The sequence below is a fragment of the Macrobrachium rosenbergii genome, chromosome 53 (genome assembly GCF_040412425.1).
Source record: "Macrobrachium rosenbergii isolate ZJJX-2024 chromosome 53, ASM4041242v1, whole genome shotgun sequence".
Classification (NCBI taxonomy): Eukaryota; Metazoa; Arthropoda; class Malacostraca; order Decapoda; family Palaemonidae; genus Macrobrachium; species Macrobrachium rosenbergii.
Window position 1 is genome coordinate 23910324 of NC_089793.1, and position 26777 is coordinate 23937100.

The 26777-nt window shown below is 36.1% G+C and overlaps 1 protein-coding gene across 4 annotated transcripts in view; it reads right to left on the reverse strand.

Moving 5' to 3' along the window:
• Positions 1–23272, reverse strand: part of tgo (Aryl hydrocarbon receptor nuclear translocator homolog tgo) — a 308504-nt gene extending 285232 nt beyond the window's left edge. For 2 of the 4 annotated variants that reach the window (XM_067096885.1, XM_067096882.1), the window contains exons 1-2: positions 23080–23262; positions 13446–13485 (exon numbers count right to left, since the gene is read on the reverse strand). In XM_067096885.1, the coding sequence (XP_066952986.1) occupies positions 13446–13485; positions 23080–23110 (71 nt within the window). In that variant the 5' untranslated portion in view covers positions 23111–23262. Of the gene's footprint in view, positions 1–13445; positions 13486–23079 lie in introns of all 4 variants that reach the window. The other 2 variants (XM_067096881.1, XM_067096883.1) reach the window with 2 other exon arrangements.
• Between the last annotated feature and the right edge of the window lie 3505 nt (positions 23273–26777).

Sequence of the window (26777 nt, forward strand, 5' to 3'; positions counted from 1 at the left end):
AGAGGCTGGGGGGGCGGGGGTTGATGAGGATGGGGAAGGGAAGATGGGAGGAAAGGAGGGGAAGGGGAAGGGGGAGGGGATGACACGGCATCGAAGGCCCAGAGCCCAACCAAATAAAAGCTCTGTCCAGTCAAAGCAATCAACAGACCATGCAATCAAGAGATTCACCCACCATTAAGACGCAATGTGAGGACAAGGGAGAGGTGGGGAGAGGAGTGGAGGGAGGGGGAATGGATGGATATAGTGTTTCAAGTATATCAAGATCTATTAACAGCTACTCATAAAGAGCACGTATCAGTGTTGGCATATAGCTAGTTTAATCTGACAAACCTTTCCTGTAGTCTGAATATCGGTTTCATTCCTGCCGTTTCAATATTGGTTTCATTCCTGTTGCCTCGAATAGTTTATCAAAACCATGTTACAACCCTCAACCCTCTTCTAGATTAGTGCGTCAAAGCCATGTTGCAACCCTCAACCCACTTCTAGAAGCGCATTGAAACCATGCTGCAACCCTCAACCCAATTCTTCTGGAATAGTTCATCGAAATCATGTTTCAACCCACAACTCACTTCTAGAATAGTGCACTGAAACCATGTTGCAACCCTTAATCCACTTCTAGAATAGTTTATCAAAACCATGTTACAACCCAACCCACTTCTTCTAGCATACTGCATTGAAACCATGTTGCAACCCTCAACCCACTTCTAGAACAGTGCATCAAAACAATCTTGCAAGCCTCAACCCACTTCTTCTAGAACAGTGTATTGAAACCATGCTGCAACCCTCAACCCACTTCTTCCAGAGTAGTGTATTGAAAACCATGTTGCAACCCTCAACCCACTTTTTCTAGAACAGTGTATTGAAACCATGCTGCAACAACCACCCACTTCCTCTAGAATAGTGTATCGAAACCATGCTGGAACCTTCAACACACTTCTTCTAGAATAGTATACTGAAACCATATTGAAACCCTCAACCCGCTTCAAGAACAGTGCATCAAAACCATGTTGCAACCCTCAACCCACTTCTAGAATAGCGAATCAAAACCATCTTGCAACCCTCGATCCACTTCTTCTAGAACAGTGCATCAAAACCTTGCTGCAACCCTCAACCCACTTCTAGAATAGTGTACTGAAACCATGCTGCAACCCTCAACCCATTCCTCTAGAATAGTGCACTGAAACCATATTGCAACCCTCAACCCACTTCTAGAATAGTGCACTGAAACCATGTTGCAACTCTTCTAGAATAGTGCATCAAAGCCACGCTGTTACCCTTAATCCACTTCTAGAAGTGCATCAGAGCCATCTTGCAACCCTCAATCCATTTCTTCTAAAATAGTGTATCAAAACCATGCTGCAACCCTAAACCTAATTCCTCTACAATAGTGCATCAAAACCATGTCGCAACCCTCAACCCACTTCTTCCAGAATAGTGCATCAAAACCATGTCGCAACCCTCAACCCACTTCTTCAAGAATAGTGCATCAAAACCATCTTTCAACCCTCACTCCACTTCTTCAAGAATGGTGCATCACAACCATGCTGCACCCCTAAACCCACTTCTTCTAGAATAGTGCATCGAAACCATCTTGTAACCCTCAACCCACTTCTAGAACAGTGTGCATTACTCCCGAAGGTGATAAAAGGAACACTGACCTCCCACCCTAAATATTTTCTCCATCTTGAACTATATTTTCCCAACAGGTAAAATGCTCGCGCGCGTACACAGACAGACAGACACCACCATCCCATTCTCCCTGTCTTTCCTCTTCATCATTCTTATTAACTTCACGTTCAAGTGAACGTTGGTTCTGCTCACAGACCCTCGACGAAGGCGTCTCAATTATAACAGAACAGGGAGGAGGAGGAGGAGGAGGAGGAGGAGGAGGAGGGGAGGAGGAGGAGTGGGGGGGAGAAAAGGGGAGGGGGTGAACTGGCTTCTTCATGCTTCGAAACCTCTCTTAATTTTCTGTATGATTAGCTCCAGATATTACTTTAGATTGTCATTATGTTCGAGCTGCAATACCGTATCGGATATGATTGTGTGTGGGTTTTATTGAAGATATATATGTATGTGTGCTGTGTGCGCGTGCGTGTATGTGTATATGTATATGCATTATATATATATATATATATATATATATATATATATATATATATATATATATATATATAATTATATATATACATACATACACATATAAGTATATGTATGTACGTATGTGGTATATATATATACAGTATATATTTATATATATATATATATATATATATATATATATATATATATATTTGTATATGCATATGTATCTTCTTTCTGCATCTTTTTCCCACTTCTATGTGGGGTCGATGCATATGTATATATGTAAATATATGTATATGTATATACACACATGCGTGCGTTAGTTATATATATATATATATATATATATATATATATATATATATATATATATATATATATATATATATATATATATGCACACACACATACACAATTTCCCATTCTTCCATTAATTGTTAGCGCAAATATCGGTGGTATTTCTAACCACCACCCTAACTGCAGCATCAAATCACACCTTGAAAATTTTTCATTTACAATCAATTTTAATGCCTATAAAAAGTGTCCTTTTATAAAAAAAAAATTCAATCCCTTCTTTTCTATTCTTACTCTGATTCAAAGCACTAATTAGCTGGACCAATACTGCTCGTATTGCATTCACTATAGTTACCATTAAAAAGAAGAGGGGGCATTTTCAGAACAATAAGCTACTGCCTCTTACAATCAAAACAGCATTCAAATAGCACAGAAAGTAAATATACATAGCAAATATACGTTATGATTTTTATAGCATATTTCTACTAAGAAAAACCTTTGTCCATCCATATAATATCTGTGTAATGTATGTATGTATGTATGTATGTATGTATGTATGTATGTATGTATGTATGTATGTGTGTGTATATATATATATATATATATATATATATATATATATATATATATATATATATATATATATATATATATATATTTCTGACTCACAAAGGATCGAACACAGGTCTTTCAAATAAAGGCGAGGAGGAGGAGGAGGAGGAGGAGGAGGAGGAGGAGGAGGAGGAGGAGGAGGAGGAGGAGGAGGAGGAGGAAGAGGAGGAGGAGGAAGAGGAGGAGGAGGAGGAGGAGGAGGAGGAGGAGGAGGAGATAGGGAATAGGGAATGGAAAAGGGTACCTTTTCTCATTAATATTCAGACCCTCTAGAGCTAACGAGTCAATTTAGACGTTCCGTTACCCTAAAGGTGTGGCTCCATACAAGCTTGGCCGCACCTTATCTTTGATGTAACCCAACCCCCTTTACTGGCAACTTCTCGGAAGTAACTTCACGGGGCACAGGCGAGCGCCAAAAGCCTTTATTAGGACAAGTATAGTAACACGGCGAGTAACAAAATGAAAGTAGTCCATTTCTGTTGAACAGAACAGAATATAGAGAATTTAGGCCAAAGGCCAATCGCTGGTACTTATGAGGTCATTCAGCGTTGAAAGGGGAAATTGACAGTAAAAAGGTTTGAATGTTGTAAAAAGACCAAAACCTCGCAGTTGCACTATGAAACAATTGTTGGGAGAGGTTGGAAAGTAAGATAGAAGAGGATACAAACGGAGGTACAATAAAAAGAATTAGAAGGGTTACAGCCAGGGGCCGAATGGACGCTGAAAAGAACCTTGAGTAGTGCCTACAGTGCACCGTGAGAGATGCACCGACGGTACTAGCCCCCTACGGGAAGAAATGAAAAGGTATAGAATTCAAAACCGACACAGGAAAATTACGCCAGCCAAATTTTCATTCCACATCTGAGCAAACGTCCTTTCTCCAAAAATCACCATCACCTTCCCAGTTTGGAGGATTCAAGTTCACTCGTCGTATCAAATAAGTTTTCAGTAAAAAAAAGAATTCGCGATTTAAAAAAAAAAAAATCACGAGATTATTACGTCGCTCCTAACCTACCCAACGATATTTGATTTACAAGACAAGACGTAAAAGAGAGACCGCAATCATAATAATGCCGCAAATACGAATAAAATATACGAATAAATATTGAGCAGAGACATCCCGACACACACACACACCCACACGTAGCAAAACCACACGGCGGCCACATATCGACTAGACAAAACACAAAACATACACACACATACACACCAAGGTCGTTGACCTTTTGCACACGTATCCTTGCAAATCACGGCAAGCATAAAAAAAAAAAAAAAAAAAAAAAAAAGCCGAACGGCCGATATCTTCGCTACAAGATAGTGGTAGTGCTTTCTCTTGACACTCGAGGAGATATGCGCCGCCTGACTGAGAAATAAATTTTGATGCAAACTGTTGAAGTTTAATAATGGAAATCTTGATAAAATGAAACCCTCGAATTATTATATATATATATATATATATATATATATATATATATATATATATATATATATATATATATATATATATATATATATATATATATACACACACACACGTCAGTTCTGAATTTTTAAAAAAAGGTGGGGTTTCAAACACTCAAAAATGAGTTTCGTTCCATGAATTGTGAACTCAAGTTAATTTACTGCTCAGTTAATACTGGACTCGGAATGTGAATTGTTTGAATTCTCTCTCTCTCTCTCTCTCTCTCTCTCTCTCTCTCTCTCTCTCTCTCTCTCTCTCTCTCTCTCTCACATTTCAGCAACCATAAAGCAAGGCTAGGCACCATGCTTCATGGCGCACTATCCCACTGATGCAAATGACACATTAGAATTCATATTTGACTAATTTACTGAACTTCGAAACAAAATGAAGTAAAATACCCAAGACATATCTTTATACTGAATTACACTTCTTCCGGAAGGGGGGGGGAAGAAACCCCTTAAAAATAATCATTAAAAGGCCCAATTAAAAATTAAAATCAACTATTTCTAGTTCGAACCCTAGGGTCATAATCAACTTGGGTTACCGATGTGCACAAGGTCCAAACCTCTTTCTCTCTCTCTCTCGCATGAGTTTTCTTTCTCCCTATTTTTCAAACCGTTCCCCTCATGTTTTTCCTCTCTCTCTCTCTCTCTCTCTCTCTCTCTCTCTCTCTCTCTCTCTCTCTCTCTCTCTCTCTCTCTCTCTCTGCAATTTTACCAACTATAAAAATGATAAATGAAAAAAATTACCGTGCTTCAATATCAGCCCCACAATTTACACAGGCGCCTCCCGTATCTGATAACAGGTGCCAGTGACTATTTATAAAGCAATAGCACACCTGACGCAGGTGCATGGTTGGGGATCAAAGGCCCTCTGCCATACAACTGAAAATATATATAGGCTATATATACATACATATATATATATATATACATATGTATATTTATGTTGATGTCAGTAGTGAGTTAGGCGCATAATCAGTTGACTGTTGTGAGCCGCAGTGAGAGAGAGAGAGAGAGAGAGAGAGAGAGAGAGAGAGAGACTTTAGGCATGTGTTTATTGCTGCGTCAAAATCTATTCCTCACCCAGCTGGGGTGAAACCACTTATAAAATTCTCTCTCTCTCTCTCTCTCATTATTCAAGACATTCCATGCACTAAACACTGTCTGCCATGATCTTGTGATTAACTTGCATTTTATTTCTTATTCTCCTATAACCTGGGAACCCCTGATTGCGGGTCGTGTTCTTCGGGATAGACTGTACCCAGCAGAAACTTGGCATGACGATAAGAGCGCCCCTGGGCTTGGGCTTGGGCACGGCCACAACACAACACGCTCTCCAGAAACATAACACATGCTGGGGGGAAAAGATCTCACAGACGATCTTCGGTATCGTGGGAAATCAAACCCAGGGAGATTCACTTCATGTCCCAAAGGAATATCTGTTTGTGAGTGTCCATATTCACATTGGAATGTTTGCTTGTGAATATTCAAATTCGCTACGAATGAACGTCTAAATTTTTTTATGTTAGTATTTATAATATTTGTCTCTGCAACTGTATGGAAATACAGTGCATGAGATGTATTATGTCATTCCATTTACATTACACACACACATATATATATAAATATATATATATATATATATATATATATATATATATATATATATATATATATATATATACTCTATATATATAAGTATAAACAAAAGAATCACATTTTTCCTCAGTACTTTCCGGAGTGAAACAGTTACATCCAATCCAATTAAACGATCTGATTCTGTGGCAACCCCTCCCCTCCCTTCCCCTTTCCCAAAACCCCCACCCAAAAAATGTGGGTCTGCTAAAAGCGTTCCGTTGGTAAAATCGTACTCAACAGGATCATAAACGCGAAATACAGAAATAAATTTAAGTTTTGCGACATGAACGCGATCAAACGTAACCTCAAGAAATTCGATAAAAACGCAAAAAAATAAATAAATAAAAAGAAAACGAAATCACGAGATTCTACAATTTTCTCTTATTGCCATTTTAATTTTGAAATATAATCAAAAAATAAAATAACATCACAGAATTCTACAATTTTTTTTTTTTGTTTATTCAACTTTTTAATGGAAAAATGAAAATAGTATTATAAAATTCTACAATTTTACTGTTTTGTTTATTCAACTTTTTAAAAACATTAACATGTAAATGAAATAACAATTCTACAATTTTATTTTTTGTTAAAAAAATTTTTTTAAACGAAATAAAAAATTCTACAATTTTACTTTTGTTAATTAAACTACGAAATTCTAATTTTTTATTCAACTTTTTAATTTTCTTTTATTCCCGAACAGCAGTCCACTTCTCCACAAACAAGGAAGCCGTCGCAAATGGAAAGCGAAAAAAAAGGAATAAAAAACCAACACTGATAATTCTACCGAAATACATTACAGAAATCGTGTGGCATATATATCACCAGACCGTAACATATTTCCTTTCCAAAAAGTGGCGCAACTGAGTTTTCTTCATGCCAGAGTGAAAACTTCCGTTGAGAGAGAGAGAGAGCAATACGAATTATCACTTGTCTATTTACATGAAAACAAAACGAAAATCTAATGACAATAAAACCCAAGAAAAAAAACAGGCTGGAGAGGTGGGAGAGAGAGGCAGGAAGAGAGAGAGAGAGAGAGAGGCAGAGAGAGAGAGAAAACAAGCGTTTGTATCGCATCATTAGCCCTAGTTCTGATCCAAGAAGTAAAATGAGTTTTTCTCAACTCTAATAAACAGCTGATCGAACAGGGAGACTGGCAGTTCAAATAACGTTAAAAGGATTAGGCTATTTTTCTCTGAAGAAAATTATCACTTGCTAGATAATGTTCATTTCACAACGGACATGTTATTTTAAGTACCACCCTAGTTCCTACGCTTGCCAGCACATAAATACATATATATAATATATAAATTAAATATATATGTGTGTCCTCTATCGAAATCGTCTGTACTGTTGAGTATATGTGTGTATATATATATATATATATATATATGTGTATACATATATATATATATATATGTTAGATATATATATATATATATATATATATATATATTATATATATATATATATATATATATATATATATATATACTATATATATATTATATATAAATAAATAAATATATACATACATACATATATATAACATACAAATCACTAACGACAAATAACACAAACCAAAAAGACACACGAGACCCAGAAAGCAATTTATTTCCCCGCTGCTCAATCAACCGTAAAAATCTACTAAGCCATCTTTCATTTTTATTTTTTTTATTTTTTTACGAGAAGAACCGACCACGACGCAGATCATGCCCAGAGCGGACGTAATGATCATAATTTTCCGTCACAGCACAATTTCATCCCTCGATTTCAAAAAAAAAAGTCAATGGAAAAAAGTCAAGAAAAAAGTCATACCTCTGTCATCCAGTCTTATAGCAAATCACGGCATCGATCGACCAGTTCTTTTTTACTTCTCTCTCTCTCTCTCTTTTTTTAATCCAATGACCCCTTCATACTGACCTCACGACCTTGACCTAATGCACCTCCACAAAACGCGGCAAAAGGTTGTTCAAGGCTCCGTTATGATATGTGGAGAGTTCTAGAGAGAGAGAGAGAATTCGAATTATCATTTGGCTCTTCCAATGAAAAGAAAGAAAGTAAATAATAGAATAACAAGAGAGAGAGAGAGAGAGAGAGAGAGAGAGTTTTGAGAGAGAGAGAGAGAAAGTATAAATTAATAACAATGAACTTATCACTGGGTTTTGAGAGAGAGAACACTGGAGAGAGAGAGAGAGAGAGAGAGAAGTCTGAATTATCACTTGCTTTTTCCTAATGAAACAAAATGTAAAATTCAATAATAATAAAACACACGAAAAATGCTAGGTTTTGAGAGAGAGAGAGAGAGAGAGAGAGAGAGAGAGAGAGAGAGAGAGAGAGAGAAGTCAGAAACAAAGAGAGAAGAAGAGAGAGAGAGATTCAGAGAGAGAGAGAGGAGAGAGAAGCGAAGACAAGAGAGAGAGAGAGAGGACCTATAATCTCGCCTTTACCACCCACCCCTGCCAATGAGAACAAAAATGGAAGACCAATAAGGCTTATGAAGAAGTCTTACAAGGGAAAACGGTCGCCTGAAATAAATATACAAACACACAAAAAAAAAACAATTTAAAAAAATACAAGAACATACAAAAAATCAAAATAAATAAATAAATAAAATGACGAGAATCCCAGCACCTCCCCTTGTCGAAGACATAAAAGCCGGTGTTTTCCTGCGACAATTTCACGGGTCATTAACGCACACACACCGATGAGGTCCCTTGGCAGAAACAAGATGTGATGGAAAGGCGGAGGTGATGATGATTTTCGGCTGTGAAGAGACCGTTACCATTGGCTTCATACGCTTTTCACATTTTTTTTTTAAATAACAAACACAAGAATTTTTCATTTTTTTGTAAAGTTTTACATTTTTTGTATAAAATTCTACAACAATGCTACATTTTCTTGGATGAAACTCATAAATTCTTCATTTTCTTGTGTAGAATTCTTTATTTTCCTGTACAAACCTCTACACAAATTGTACATTTTCTTGTATAAAATTCTACATTTTTCTGTATAAAACTCTACAAAAATTCTACATTTCCCCAATAAAAACAATTTTCTAGTATAAAATTCTACACTTTGTGTAAAATTCTACAAGAATTCTGTACACTTTCTTGTAAAAAAAATTCACATAAATTCTAATTTTCTTGCATAAAATTCTACATTTTCTTGTATGACGAACAAAAAAAATCTGAGTCACATCACTAATGATAAATATGACGATGAAACAAAATTTATGATAATGGGGCTGCGAAGATAAGTTAATACTGAAGATTAATACGGCTTTCCGAATATATTGGTCACAAAATATGCACATCACACCTTAGCTGAGGTCATAAGGGCATCACATTAACTGTTTATACCCCAAAGCTAATTTCATTTTTAGATTAAACTCTCTTATTTATATATATATATATATATATATATATATATATATATATATATATATATATATATATATATATATATATATATATATATATATATATATATATATATATATATATATATATATATAGGTAACTGGACTCTTCATACCAACTCTAACAGGGAGATCTTTATCTCAGAATCGACACGATTTTGAATAAAGAAAAAATAAAAAAAGACAAACATTCTGAATTTAAATAAAAAAAAAGAAGCATTCTCTCCTCTTCAACATGTCAGTTTACTGCTTGATTTTTTTTTTATACGGCCAGAGAAACACAGCCCAGTTCTCTCGCACGTCTGTTTGTCTGTCTCTCCCTGACGGATAATCGCCCATCACTCTACGTTCAATTATTCTCGTCGGAGCAATTCCACCAATGTCCATCTCTCCCACAGAATCGGGCAAAAAGAAGTTTCTGAACGCCACAAGCCCTGGTAACGTCAAGATGAGTTTAGTAACATCTCTAACTTTTGGGGGGGTTCTTGTTGCAGAGAAAGGGGTGATAATGTTCAAGGATTAATATAAATAATTAACAGTTTTAATGAAATATTAAACAAAGTGAAGCTAGAGACGATTAAAACTGTAAATAACAAGGGAATTAAGTGTCCATTTACATAATGTCTTAACAGTTAAAGTAAAAATGATTATAGTAACATACTAACATCTCTAACTTTTTTGGGTTCTTGTTGCAGAAGTGTGTAACGTTCAAGGATTAAAATAAGCAAATTAACAGGTTGATGAACTATTAAATAAAGTGAAGCTGACGACGATTGAAATTGTTAACAATCAGGAAATTCATTACCCCTCTAAATAATGCATTAGTAGTACGAATAGAATAGAACATCGAATTTAGGCCAACGACCAAGCGCTGGGACCCATGAGGTCATTCCGCGATGAAACGGAATTTGACAGTAAAAAGGTCTGAAGGGTGTGACAGGAAAAAACTCGCAGCTGCAATATCAAACAATTGTTAGGAGAGGGTTAAGGAAAGTAAGATGGTAGAAAGAGAATAAGAACGAAGGTACAGTTAAAAGAAAGGGGCTGCAGCTGAGGGCCGAAGGAAGGGACGCCGCAAAGAACCTTAAGTAATGCCTACAGTCCACAGCATGAGGTGCACTGACGGCACTCACCCCCCCCCCCCAACAAGGGGATATTGTCTTTGTGGAGCGAGCGCTTAGGAGAACGAGTAACCACTCAAAATACTGTGCATTTAGGAGACAATTGAGGATAAATACCGACCTACGAGTACAAAGCGATTCGTGCGCATATAAAGCGACTGGCGTCGGACAATACTTGTCAAATTTCGGTTAAGAGACGATGGAAGACATAACGAACGATAACAAAACCCGAAAAGACGGAGACTCGCACGCAACAAATATCCATTTTAACTACAGGCTGGTCATTAACACAGTCATCAAAGCAAATTAAAAGAGACACCACTCACTCTCTCTCTCTGTCTCTCTCTCTCTCTCTCTCTCTCTCTCTCTGCTGAATGGTGTACTCTCATAGCCTGCCGGGTTTGAAAGGGGGTTCCCCCTCCCCCACCCCAAAAACCCAACCGCCCTGTACCCGCACTCTATCAGATACGCCGTTACAACAAGACAAGTGTCAATCGCGTGAGGGTTTGTAAGCAAAAAGGATGCTTGGGTCTCTCAAAATACAATTACAGGAAATTCTCTCTCTCTCTCTCTCTCTCTCTCTCTCTCTCTCTCTCTCTCTCTCTCTCAGTGAACCCTAAGGCGGAACATAACTCACACAAGATAGAGTTAAAAGCAGATAACTAGGGCCAAAATATCTATGGAATCGATTTCAACATTCGAAACTGTCACTCAAGAATTTTTAAATGATCAAGTAACAATTTACCTCACGATATTGATCATAGATTATTATTATCAATATTATTATTAGAGTCAAAGATTAAAAACAAATCAGATTATAATGTATATCATTTATCAACCAGACATTATAATCAATATTGGAAAATAAATTGGAATATAAAATTCAAGGGAGTAAAAAGGTTTGAAAGTGTAACAGGAGGAAGATCTCGCAGTTGCACTATGAATCAATTCTTAGGAGAGGGTTGATAAAAGTAACAAGAAAGAAAGAGATAATGAACGGAGGTACAGTAACAGGAATGAAAGGGGTTGCAGCTGGGGGCCTAAGGAAGGTATGCTGCAAATAGCTTTAATATGTAATGCCTACAGTGCACCCCACTACTCCCCTGCGGGGACCAAAACATACCACACAACGAAACAAGAGAGCCACCAACAAGGCTGTATAGCATAGCCCATTTCACATCATATATTCAAGCCAAAGTTCCTCCATTAATTATGTATCACGGAAACCTTATTACTTCTCATAACGGTTAGAGGAAAGCTTACCAATGAATCCATTAGTCATCTTAATTGTTCTTAGTCCCTTCCCTCCATCTCTCGCACTAGATGTGTTCATATCCAGAACCCACTAAGGGTATGTCATGGCTGATGACTGTCATTTGACCTGGAGTCATTATTGCTTGATAGCCTCGTTTTGCTGCTTAAATTGCTCTCTATAAATTAATGAAATCTTTCTTCAACGATGTATTATTATTATTATTATTATCTTTTTTCAAAAGAAAAAGCTTACAGTGACCACTGACTTGAAATTCAGGCTTCCAAAGAATATGGTGTTGTTGAAAGAAGTTACAGTAGATAATAGGAAATACAAAGAGACCAGTTGTTAGAAAATAAAAATAAAGATAAATTAATAAATGTATAGATAAATTAATAAATTATTAAAAAATAAAAGGATGTACATACGAGCAGCCTCAAACTGAATATTTACAAAGAATGATAATCACACAGAAAAAACCTACAAAATTATTGTTGATATCTGATAACTTTATACAGTACTGTGTACAAGAGAGAGATTACTGTAATGAAATAATTCTTAGTAGTTGCAGTCAGTTCCAGAGATTCTTTGTAACAAGTGGTAGCTCAGTTTATTTTTTCTCAGTAGATGGGAAAAAATAAGCAGAACTATCTGTTATTACAAATAATCTCCGGAGCAGACTGAATCATTAAAAATTATTTTATTTCACTACCAGTCAATACAAAGAATCTCTAACGATGGCTGTAATTATTAAAAATTATTTCATTAGACTACGACCTCACAAAAAATCTACGATGCTGACTGCATCTATTAAAAAATATTTCATTACACTACCAGTTATTACAAAGAATCTAAGATGCTAACTACAACTACTACGAATTATTTTATTTCACTACCAGTTATCAGAAAGAATCTCTGATGCTGACTGCAACCATTAAAAATTATTTCATTACACTACCAGTTATCACAAAGAATCTCTGATGCTGACTGCAACCATTAAAAATAATTTTATTACACTACCAGTTATCACAAAGAATCTCTATGCTGACTGCAACTATTAAAAATTATTTTATGACAGTAATCTCTATTTTACTCAATTCTGTATAAAGTTATCAATTATCAACAATAATTTTTAAAATCTTTTTCCTTTATACAGAATTTTATTAATCTCTTTCCTTTATACAGATTTTTATCAATATCTTTCCTTCACACAGTAAAACTGTTTAAATTTATCAATCCCTTTCCTTTGTACAGTACTGTATTCTTATCCACCTGTTTGAAGTGTTGCATACCATATGGTTCTATCACCATAATTCAAGTAATATACCAAATGAAAGACTTGTTGCAGAGATGAACAGAATTCCCGGTAATATCCCCAGTCAAAGATCAGTTGCAGAGATGAACAGAATTCCTGGCAATATTCCCAATTCAAGAACTGTTGCAGAGCTGAACATACGTCACACAGTTTCGTCACTTCCGAAGTTTAAGTAAACTTCCTTTTAAATTGTACTTAGACAGACTAGTTAAGTACAAAAATTTACTGAAATAGTGCTGTACTCACCCCAAAGATCCTGCACGCCTTTTTCTGGCATCTAAACTGCCTGCAAATAGAAAAAATACAGTTTATTATTCCCGCGAATATATAATTAATTATTATTATTATTATTATTATTATTATTATTATTATTATTATTCAGGTGGTGCACCCTATCCATATGAACAAGCCTACAGGGGCCACTGACATGAAATTTAAGCTTCCAAAGAATATGGTTTTCATTCAAAAGAAGTAACAGAAGGAAATGGGAAATACAGAAAGAGGATATCAGCTATTGAAAAAAAGACAAATTAACAAATAAGCAGATAAAAATGTAAGTCAAATATCAAAATTCAAGGAGAACTGTATTAGGGTTGTAATGCAATGCATCTTCGCTTGAACTTATGAAGTTCCAATTGAACGACATCCTCTGGGAGGCTGTCCCATAGTCCAACGGACGACAGGGCTCATCTACGGGACTTCCTCTTCAATGAAAGGTAAAAAATTGTGCACGATAAAGTGAAAAGGCTGGACAGCTGGGTAGAGGGTACAAAAACCAACACAAGAACAGTACAATGCAGGAAGTTTTCAACAATGCCTAGATATTAATCTGCATTTTTAGGAAGATAAAATCTACCTCATCATTTCAGTATTAGATTACAAAAACTAAATGGCTGTAACCAAATAATTTTTATTTCAGGGATTTCACATTAAAATTCCTAGTACAGAACTGAACTAGACTGTACTGATATAAAACAATGTTTCTTAAAATACTGACAGACAAGAGATATCTCAGGGTGATATCCACACCATTGATTGAACAAACTCTACATTAAAAAACTAGCAATCACGAAATTAATGAAAAATCTAATCTTTAACATAAAATTACAAAACACATGACTATCATTTTCAAACAAAATACTTTTTTCAGGATGAACTTCATAAATGCCTACCACTACCCAATTTTCTTAATACAAAGAACTGTATAAATATCACATGATGATGATTTGTGTATTTCAGAAAGAAATTGTTTACCTTTTCTTTAATCTACAAAAAACAAATAAAGCATACTCAAGATTTTTTTATGTATGAGCACAAACTAAAATAAAAAATATAGTGTAAATACCAAGAATTTCAAATCTGAATTAAAAATCTTACAATATAAAAATATAAAATACTTCTTGGATACTGCAATACTGTCAACAACTACCACAAAATACCTAAATAGTAAGAACAGGAAAAAAATTTGGTAACACTGGCAATCCTGCCACCTGTTCCCCACTTAACAAGACCAGGCCAAACAAAATACTGTATCTGGATTAGGTGTAAGTCGCTGGTGAGCCAATGAATTCAGGTTGTGAGGAGGCATAATCAGGCTCCAATGACAATGATATATCCGTCAAAGGGACTTGTATCTACCACAGGAATGTGCTTTAAGAAAAAGAATGCTACAATAACTTGGGTACACATATATCGCACTACTGTAACCTACAGATCAGCATAAGTAAATTACTTATAGCATTTCATAAGAACTAATTCTGTTGTAACCTGGAATTTATGGAGCATAATTCATGTCTGGGAAACACAGAACAGAGGTATCTCTGTAATAAGGCATATGCATTAGTACCAAGAGAAAAGGATAAGGTTATATCTTCTACCTGAAGAATTGAGGACATTCAACAGATTATCGAGACATGCAATTGTATCCTACCGTAAGATTCAGAATGAAAACAAGCAATATTTCTCTCAAACTCTCCTAAAATACACGTCACTATCAAGGCAAATCACCGAATCCTTTACTGTTTTGTCATAATAATGGAGGAAGGCAAAAAGCTCTGTAGAAAAGGAGGCTGTCCTATAAATGTAACAGTTTATGCAATACTATCCAACAAAGGGTGTTACAGAATATGCTCAGGATTACAAAGTGTAAACAGCATGGGATCTTTGACAACTCAAAATGGACTCTACAAAGAGGAGCTAACAATGAGAACTAGAACGAGAAGCAGCAGAAAGAATCAAAACATTTCTGCTACCTCTGTGACATTTTGGATTGCAAACCAAGTACAGTACTGACTTGACAATGAGATAGCAAAAGTCAGAGGAAGCAACAGCATCTAGCAAAACTAATTACTGGCTAGAGACTGTTGCAGTGCAAAAATCTATGATGTGTGTATCTTGTACTTTTTATTTTTAAGCATGCCACCTGGCTACTTCAAACTGGAGATTTTAAACATGCATGACTCAAAACAATGAATTTCACCACTGTAGTATGTTGGGCATATGATTAAGTTACAGAGGGATGTGACTGTAAAATACATGCAGAGCCCAAGAATTGAAATGGTTTGAATACATGATGAGAAGGGGAAAGCAGCAACTGCCTTACTTCCAAGTCATAGTAAATTCTGTACATGAAGTTATTCCCACTGGGTTAAATGTTTGCAATTCTGAGATGCTAAAAAATTTTGCAGGTTTAATATTTGTATCAAAATAGAAATGTAAGACATTTTCTCACATTGCTACATGAAAATTGTTCTTGTTTCAGATGTAAGTACAAACACACTGACATTGCTGTGTTTAGTGGGATGTCTATGTACTTCTACAATTAAAGTTAGTAGGTAGGAACTATTAATACTGTTAATAGAGTAAACAGCAAAATAACATCATTTGTCAAGAACAATATAATACATTACTTAGATACTATACTTAGGTTAAGGTTGCAGTCACAAATTATAACAAGTCAGATGGACAGGAACGTCTTGAGGAAAACAAGTGCACTTATCACTTTATCTCGCTCACGTCTAGGAAAATGTCATTGTTAACAAGTTTATTGTTAACACATTAATTTCCAACCAGTATGAAGGCCACAACTCCCATTCCAAAACAACAAAAGCAATGTTACAACATCACACCAAAGTGCACAAAAAATGCTAATGATGAAGTATGCAATTTTAAGTTTGCAATCTTCCAAGAAAAAGAAAAGCAGAAAACAATCACTATTCCACTGAATTTCCAGAGGTCCATAAACTGAAGTATAATTTTCTATGAGAGGTGCATGAAAGAAACAAATGCTACCATTATTAATAAGCAGCAGCCGTCAATTTGGATAAAAATAAATCACAGAATCATAGAAATCCTGCAAAAAAGGAAACAGTGGCCATCCACTGTAACTTGGCAAAATTCTAGAAAGCTGCACTCAGGATTATATCTGGGTAATGCACAACTATAGGGGATTAACGAACATGTCTTTGCAACTGGTATTGTGAAGGAGGAAGGTACTTATTTGCTGTTTGGAAAAGGTGGCCATATAAATATTAGAGAGCTGGTGTACAATTAATTGTGATGAGAATGCAAGGGCAATGCCAGATGACTTGCGCTCATTCAGTACAAGTTTCTCAAACAAATCAGTAATGTATGCACATTTCAATCCAGACAAGTAATTCATCAAGTCTGGCCAGACAGACTGGACTATGCAAAACAAGGTACTCATAAAGTACTGCCAGGAAGTTTAGGATTTAACACAATCATCTGGTCAAAATGTTTTTTTATAACTAACAAGACAAGCAGATGATAATCAAGGTATGGAGTGGTTTTTACTACTATAGTACAACAAATTTAGGAAAAGACTCTGGCCGTCAATTTGAGTCAGTGCACTGATGCTGATGTGTGCTTTCGCACATTTATAATTTTATGTGAAATTACATAGCTACACAAAAGAAAAAAATACACTATGAGCAAACTCCAATACACGTGCACAGTAACACGTATAAACAATGTGAAAAGTGAAGCCACAAAGTGAAAGTCATGTTTACATATTATAAGAATGGATTTGAGTATTCCCGAAGGAAAAGGGCTTCTATTGATAAGGATAGGATTTAAGGGATGAGGAAGAAGTGGCAACAACATACTGACCCAAGGATATGGCCAGAGGAAGAAGTGGCAACAGCATACTGACCCAAGGAAATGGCCAGAGGAAGAAGTGGCAACAACATACTGACCCAAGGAATTGGCCAGAGGAAGAAGTGGCAACAACATAGAGGAAATGCACAGGAAGAAGTGGCAACAACATACTGACCCAAGGAAATGGCCAGAGGAAGAAGTGGCAACAACATACTGACCCAAGGAAATGGCCAGAGGAAGAAGTGGCAACAACATACTGACCCAAGGAAATGGCCAGAGGAAGAAGTGGCAACAACATACTGACCCAAGGAAATGGCCAGAGGAAGAAGTGGCAACAACATACAGACCCAAGCAAATGGCCAGAGTCTCTTCCTAATCTGTTGCATTATACCATGCCTAACACAATCCAATTTATCTCAATTACAATGGTTGTACAGAGATGCCACCCTAAGGGAGTAACATTACCAGGTCACTGGAACATTAAGCAGTCTTGCAACCCCTAGTTTACAATGGGGATAATGATAGACCAAGAGCATATTCAAGAAAGACAACCTTTTTCTCTGATAGATGTTTATACCACTAGAGCAAGGCATTTTTGGACAACTTAAAACAAGTAACTTTGCTCTGTCCTGCTAAATTTTAAAGATGCTCTTCAGCCTCAGGATACTGCTGTGACTAAGCCAGTAAAAAGCATGAATCTGTTATGCAAAACAAAATGCAAGAGCAGAATACGAATGGTGTCAAAAAAATTTCATCTCATACATTAACAATCAATGACTGACATCTCTTGAAATTAAATCACTACCAAATCTGAAAAACTGAATGCGTTTAAAAATAGGATTAAGTTTAAGCTGTGGTTGGTCTTTGGAAACATAATTCCAATGCAACAACGCGTAAATAATTATAAGTAAATGGTAAAACCTTATGAACGAACATAACTTCCGAGGGAAATAGATATGTAGACTCTTAGTGGCTTTCATATTATTATACACTGTTCCTAAGATCAATTTTTATCAACGTGACTCCTAGTGGCTTTCATATTATTATACACTGTTCCTGAGATCAATTTTCATCAACTTGACTCCTATCACTAGTAATGACAAAAGTGTATTCTTGTCAAATAAAGTTCAAACTTACAGCCACTTAACTCAGCCACTAAGAAAATTCCATAAAAGGAATATTATAACTCAACTATTGTATGCACAGTACATGTACATGAAAGCCATTCTCCTTCTCTCCCAGTTCCTATTATGTTTTCCTGGTGAAAGCACTCACTAAAACCTTCAAAAAGGGAGGCAGAGGAACATTGGTTTGTCTACGCACAGAGACAACACTACTATAAACCCTAACATTGACTATACTACATCATGTCAAAGGAGTGAAAACAGAGAAGTAATGAAAAGAAAACTCGGAGCAAGAACAGGCTGGCATAAAGACGGCAACTATGACAACAGTCATCTGGGATAGTGAAAATGACATTGCAAGGCATCATATATGAATACTGTCCCGGTATCTGCACTGCGAGTTGTATTTTCCAAATAAAACAAGTTTGTGCAACTGGAAATAAGCTAACTTATGATCAATGGGTCTGTATAAAAAAAGTGTTTATGATATAAACACACCACACTTACAAAATGTATAAAAAAAAAACTGCTCGAAGCTTGGAGACTGAGGCTACAACAGGGAAGGATCTGGAATACTGAAAGGTACTGCAACAACCTCCAAGGGCACTGGGTCATTGGCATTCATTTCAAAGGGCTAGTTCACATCTATCTCTAAGGGCTTGGGATTATCAACATCAATCTGCGGCCCTAGGACACAAGACTCAGCACTGGTATTAGGGTGTAAGGGCTGTAGAGGAGAAAGCTGTGGGGATGTTGCAGGCATAGGGGAGGGGGATATGACAGATGAGGAGGCAGAAGCCATTTAACCAGGTTTCCTAAACAAGCTGTAAATAGTGGAACGTCTAACAGATGCTGTTCTCTTAGGCCAGAAGGTCCAATACCATATGATTAAGCATAACCTGCAAGCTGTTAAAATTTTTTTCACCTTTGTTGCTACCCTTCTTTGTCACTGATATTATTATTATTATGACAATTTAAGCTTTCAAACAATATGGTGTTCATTAGGAAGAAGTAACAGAGGTAAAGGAAATAGAAAAAAAAGATCAATCATTAGAAAATAAAAAAATTACCGTAACAAATTAATAAACAGAAAAATGGAGGTAATTATTAAAGACTTTTGAGGTTCCAACTGCACAACATTCTCAGGAAGACTGTTCCACCTCTGGAACTGAGAAGTTCAACAGTGAGGCACATTTACTGAACAATGGTGCTGCTATTCAGCAAATCTGGTCACTATCGGCAGGAAAAGAGGATAAGGAATCATTTGTGAATGTGAAAGATCTCTGTTAAAATACAACTTACAAAAAATTCACAAACATGAGCCCATCTGTCAATGCCAAGTCATAACTGCTATGTTAGAAAACAGCAACATATCACCAAAAACCACTTCAAGAGAAATAAATCTCTGGCAGAAGCAGACATCCACACTGGAGAACAGTATTCTAGTCAAGGAAGTACAAATGACCTACAACAGATTGCACTGATTTTATCACTGCTATACATACATGGGACCTTCTGTACAATAGCTAATTTCTGTGCAGCACTAGCTAACACTTTCATTGAAAGTTTCTCAAGAGTAAGATGTGAGTCAAAAGTTACACCAAGAATAGTTAAAGCTTCAGACTCATCCAGTAGAGTCCTATCCACCTGAAATGGAGGGTGAGGCAGAAAATTTGTACCATATCTGGTAATTGATAGTTTTCATTTTATTGGAATTCAGCCTCATAATCCTCCCAACTACTATACACCATTCACTAATCTACTCCACGTCATGACTGAGACTATGGGCATCTTCATTTCCCATAAATGGAGACTTTACTATACCCACAAGTGTTGCATCACTGGCATACTGAACAATCTTGTTTTCCAAGCCAACAACTCTATCACTTGTATACAATAAAAATACCAGCAAACCAAGAGCGCCACCCTGTGGAACTCCCGACACAATAGGTCTTGGTTTGCTCAAGACCCCATCAACAGCAACTCGCTGCTGCCTGCCTGTTAGGAAATCTTGAAGTAATTCTAAAACAGTCACTCACTCCTAGATTCTGAAGTTTATAAGAACCTGCTGCCATAGGCTCTTGCTCTAGCATAGCCTTTAAGTGACAGTCCAGCTAGTGCTGCACAGAAATTAGGTATTGTACAGAAGGCCCCTTGTATTTATAACAGTGATAAAATCAGTGCAATCTGTTGTAGGTCATTTGTACTTCCTTGGCTAGAATACTGTTCTTCAGTGTGGATGTCTGCTTCTGCCAGAGATTTATTTCTCTTAGATAAAGCAGTTTTTGGTGATAGGTTTCTGTTTCCTAATATAGCAGTTATGACTTGGCATCGACAGATGGTCTCATGTTTGTCAATTTTTTGTAAGTTGTATTTTAACAGAGATCTTTCACATTCACAACCGATTCCTTATCCTTTTTTCCTGCCAAGAGTGATCAGATTTGCTGAATTGAAAAACAGCAAATTTTATATGAATATCTCTCTCAGTGCCACTGGGACCAGCTGGAACTTAGAAACTAGGTTTCAATTAGCAATCTCCATCGTGCAGGGTCGTGGGTAATTACCTACAATATCAGCCTATCTGTCATATGTTCCTATGAAGATACAATCTCTCATACTTTTAATGAAACTTATCACTGGAGGGGGGAACAATCTCAAAAACAAGGCTGACTAGCGTTTTATGTTGGGAAGTCAACTTCCTAGTCACTTAAGAAAGCAAAAGTAGTTGGCTCTCGTACCATACTGTCTGTACTGACATAAGTGATGGGAAGGCAGGACCCCCAAGTTCTTTGCCTGTTTGGCTCTTCTGTAACTATTTTGTTCTTCCAAACCTTTCTCCAATACATTACTACATATACTTTCATGCCTGACCTAAGAAAGGACAGAGAGTTTTCAGTGATTAGATGCAAATTACAGGGCACTTTAGTTTACAGTTACAGTGATTTTTCTAATGCTGATGAGGAATTATTTTTATGATAATTTTTGCTGAGATTCTCAAAGTCTATTTATTTTTATCAGAAACTGACCCAATGAGAAGCCATACTTTTGGTGTTAGGTAAGATAGGGGAGCCAGGAGTAGGTGGTCTATGCACAAGGACCCAGCATCCTATGTTAGGTTAGGTTAGGAAGGTTATGTTCTTCTTGTACTGATTTTAAATAACCCAGGTTTCCCACTCAGCTCCCTTCTTTATTGTTAGATAAGGAGTAGTTTAGGTTGCAACTGCCAAGCAGGAATTTCTTACAGACATGAATATCAAATTCACCAGGATCCATCACAAACCATCAAAATAGCCAAACACAACCCTAGGATATGTTTCAATCTTGACTTCCCATAATTTTCATTCTCTTTTGTCATTTACTCCTTTTGCACAAACACATACACCAAATTCCTTCTAAGGCCCACCAAATTTTTAATGAGGAGGGTAACTAAGTTACAAAAGAATTTTTGAAAATATTAAATTTTAAAATTACTTGAAAGTTAAACAATACTATAGACAAATTTTGATGCTGAATTCAATTATGGATAATACACAATCTAAGTAAATTTGAAATGACAAGAAAAAACAAGTAAAGGCAAAGTGGTATGTTGAGATAAATACTTCATGCACGGTAGGCTATAGGCTAAAGAAAATCAACTGTAGTCAGTCTAATCAACCATTCAAAAACGGTAATGGGTTTCGCTTACTCCATAACTAGTAAGTACTGATAAGACGACTGAACCTAATTATATATCAGATCAAGTTCAACTAGTCTATGAACTAATCGTTGTGCAAATAATAGAATAACACATTATCCTTATCAAAGAAGAAGAAAACAATTATCAAAGTTGAATTCAATTATGGACAATGTATAATCTAAGCAAATTTGAAATGACAAGAAAAAACAAGTAAAGGCAAGGTGGTATGCTGAGATAACTACTTCATGCACGGTAGGCTATAGGCTAAAGAAAATCAACTGTGGTCAGTATAATACACCTTTCAAAAACAGAAATGTGTTTCGCTTACTCCATAACTAGTAGGTACTGACAGGCCGACTAGTCTACGCACTAATCGTTGTGCAAATAATAGAATAACACATTATCCCTATCAACGATGAATAAAACAAACCATGCGGCTACACTATAGACGACCTACATACTAATGTATTCTGATCCACATCCATACATAAAAATAAATAACCTATGGACCAGGAGAACTGTCAATTACTCATCATGCCCGACCCCGCCAAATCGGAGGTATATTTCCATGCATTTCGGGCATAGGCCTATTAGACTACATCGTGCATGGTGGAATAATGTTTGTGTAAACGGTTTTTTTCCCTTTTCCTCGACCCCTTACGGTTCGTCTGTAAGCCTCTACCGCATAACGCAAAATTTGCATTACACGTTACTCCTTAATCTTTCCTCGCCTGGGAGGTTCAATCACATCAAAATAAAAGCGCTACCAAATAAAAACCTCCCTGGATCGTCTACGACATAGCACGACCAGCAGAAAACAATAAATGAATGAATCGAGTGTGAGAATAGACGGTTAATGAAAGATGCTCCTCGGCCATGGTTAGGCTGCAACAGACGCAGCTCCTCATTATTTAGGTACAGATATTATCCCTTATTTCGCCCACTAAACCTCCTTTCCACTCACCCTGCACGACTTGCGTTGTGGCTGTAGCCATCTCTGCTGCCACTTAAGATCCGTTTCAAGGAAGACCTCAGCAGCACTCGCGTGTAATTAAGATGATGTTACAGGAGAAGACGAAGTAAACAAAATCCAGTGTTTACAAAAAGCCCCCAAGTACGATGATCTCGCGATTCGCGAGACTGAGATGCGAGAACACAGGGAGTGGGGAACGGACACTTCCAGGGAGCAAGCAATGTTTATGACGGTGGTACTCTTTATATGTTTTCCCTAAGCCTTTTGCTTCTTTATAGTTTTATTAAAAATTAAATTAATAACAAATAACTCAATCTTACACAAACTATCCAGTTATAATTTTAAGGAGCAAACATATACACTTCCAGGGAGCAAGCAATGTTTATGGCGTTACTTGCGTATTCACGAGCTATTTGTAAACTTTATGCTTCAAAAAAATCCTTATAAAAAATGAGTATATAAAATACCTCATAATATTACACAATTTACAAGGTAGCAATTTTAAGGGAGCAAGCATATATGAAAGGAGGCAATACCATGCTCTCCAATCGTCTAGAGTACCGCCTCGTCTTGCAACCAATACTGTGACATTGCAGCGAGCTGAGCACAATTTACGGAATTCACATTACGGCATGGCTCAAATTAAGGGATTTTAGCTATATTCCACACACAAGTTAAAGTAAACATTAATACAATACTTAACAAAAACTTTAACAAAGAACGGACTGAAAATCGCTAGAAACCTGTATTTACACGACGCCATAGAAAAGCAATTGTGGCTAACCTGTTATGATATAACTTTAAATCTCGTGCATGATTTCCTTTTGTGATAAAGAATCCTCAAAAAGAATACTAAATGGTAAACATCCCTTCGTGGTCTTTATCGAAGTTCCATTTGCGACTAAGTTCATTACTAAAAAATGCTGCGAATGTGTACAACAACAAGAAGCCGTGGAACAGTACATAAATGGAATGGGTCTTTGAGAAGGGCTAACATGAATATCGAAAAGACATTGGAAAATGAAGATTCCTTTGAAGAAAATAAGTATCTGGAAGTGTAAACCGTACTAGAAAAAAATTAGAGACTCTGAAAACTAGTGGAATATAAGAATAGCCATGAATAGAAAACAACGGCACCAGTTAAAAAGAGCTAAATTAAATGAAAAACTGTTAAATAATATATATAATATCAAAGAAAAAATAAAACTGAGAAAAATTGTATTGATATAATGTATGTTCAATAGATAGAAAATGTCTGCAGGTTGTGGTTTAAACACCTAACCTGAGCTAAACAGGTTTTAAGATTTTTGACGAATGAGAAAAAACGTTAATATAATCAGAACAAAAATTAATTATAAAAGAAATGGTTAATATGATATGAATGCTTAACATTAATGCAAGAATGAAAACTAAGTACATCTGGAACCGAGACGAAATATTTCCATAACAAGTATAAATAAATCTTTCTTACTGTAAGTGAAAGAAGGGCAGTCTATTATAGACAAAATAATGTACATAATCTGAGAAAGTTTAGTTGGAAAATTTAAGTTGGAATATGTTTTCATAAGTTGGAATGTTTTCATAAAATCATAATTTAATGTTTTTCTTCACAAAACCTATGCAAAATAAGTAAAGTATTAAAACCACAGCAAGAACCTTTTGTATAAGGTGTACAATGATCTTTCAGATGTATCACTCAAAATGAGTACAAGGAACATGCTCAATAAGAAATAACTTACAAAGTCCTAGAGGAAGAATTACACTGTTATGAACCCTTAATGGGTCCATCAGGTTCTTTAATGAAAAGAAAAAAATCGGGACAGACAATCCGGCAGTAATTAAGGCAAACAAAGGAGGAAGGAGCTGTGTAATACAAAACGGAGACCTTAAAACTAATTTATTTGTACAAAATTTACAAGTTTTTTAAACAAATTACAAATAGCAGTCAGCAACGTAACCAAAGAAATTAAAATATGCCCAATTTAAACAAAATATACCCATTATAAATTAAATGTTGGGCGTCAGAAAACCAAAAATTAAACAATAAACTATTAAGAAGAATACACCATTGGGCCAGCATACTCGTTAACAAAAAAAAAAAAAAATCCTTAAAGACGGCAAAACAAGAATAAGTTCACACAGGAGTCAGCAAATCAAACAGTTATACTCTAAATCAAATGATATTACAACCATTAGGGACCTCATTACACTATATATTTATAAATATTTTACCCTCGTTTTAAACTATGAAAATTTCTTACAGTGATTCCAAATCACAAACAATCATACAAAATCATAAGTAACAAGTAGCAGTAAACTTTAAACTATTACAAAAAAAAAACTCATTCCAAATAAATACGAGAACTACAATAGAGATCAAAATAACATGGTCAGCACGACATTAACAAAAAAAACTCGAAAATAGAATCAACATACTTGAGTACATAAACACTATTGAGAAATACCTGGAAAACCCTTAGGTCAAAAACCCTCTACATTAAATTGTGCAGGACACTCCAGGAAACCACAGTAGATATTATATAAAGGAGACCACCTTTTGCACGGCCGAGCTGCACATTAAACACAGACGAAACTACCACACAGACGAAGCTGTAAAACAAAAGCCGTGGTTTTCAGTGCAGAAGAAGCTGGCTCCGCTGAGCATGATGAAATCCGTGCTAAGATCTGCAGGTTCCGAGTCTCCAAACACAACGCCGTTACTGACTTCTGACTCAAGATTAAACAGATCCCCCATGCTGCTGGTGACTCTTCAGGTTTCCATACCTTTACTGACTGGCTCAGCTGGCTTTAGTCAGGATGGGGCAGTCGGTCGTCACCTCACCTCCAACTCTTCTTCCAGAAAACAAGAGGCGAAACGACCTACGCTAGTAAACAATCGTAGTTCCGATTGTCCCAACAAACAAATACCAGTTAACCAAGGTGGTAAAAACCCTTACACAAAAAATAACAAAAAACTAGTAAAAATAACAGATAAACTGACAAAGCCAAAGCAATCCTCAAAGGTATGTGTCATAAAACCAGAACTTGTTTGATCAGCCAAAATCTTACCATTGATGAAGCCGTGTCATGTGATTCTGAATACTTGGCATTCATGCTTTTACCAAATACTCTTACAATAAGAAAGGAAGTTTTTCTGTATTGCAAAGTAAGATAAACTTTGATTATTAATATTATCATTCAGAAGATGAACCCTATTCATATGGAACAAGCCCACAGGGGCCATGACTTGAAATACAAGCTTCTAAAGAATATGGTGTTCATTTGAAAGAACTAACAGAGGGTAATGGTGAATACAGAAATAAGAAACCACTTATTAAAAAAATAAATTAACGAATTAATATATAAACAGAAAAAATGCAAGTAAATTGTTAAAGTAGGAGAATTGTATAAGGGTAGTAATGCAAAGCACCTTCGCTTGAACTTCTCATGTTCCATTTGCACGACAATTCATTGCATGCCAAGTTCATTTCTCGGTATAATGCGGTTCGGATTCCACAATAAGCTGTAGGTCCCGTTGCTAGGTAACCAATTGATTCTTAGCCACGTAAAATGAGTCTAATCCTTCGGGCCAGCCCTAGGAGAGCTGTTAATCAGCTCAGTGGTCTGGTTAAACAAAGATATACTTAACTCATTGCATGACAATTGATACAACAAACAGTAACACAAAG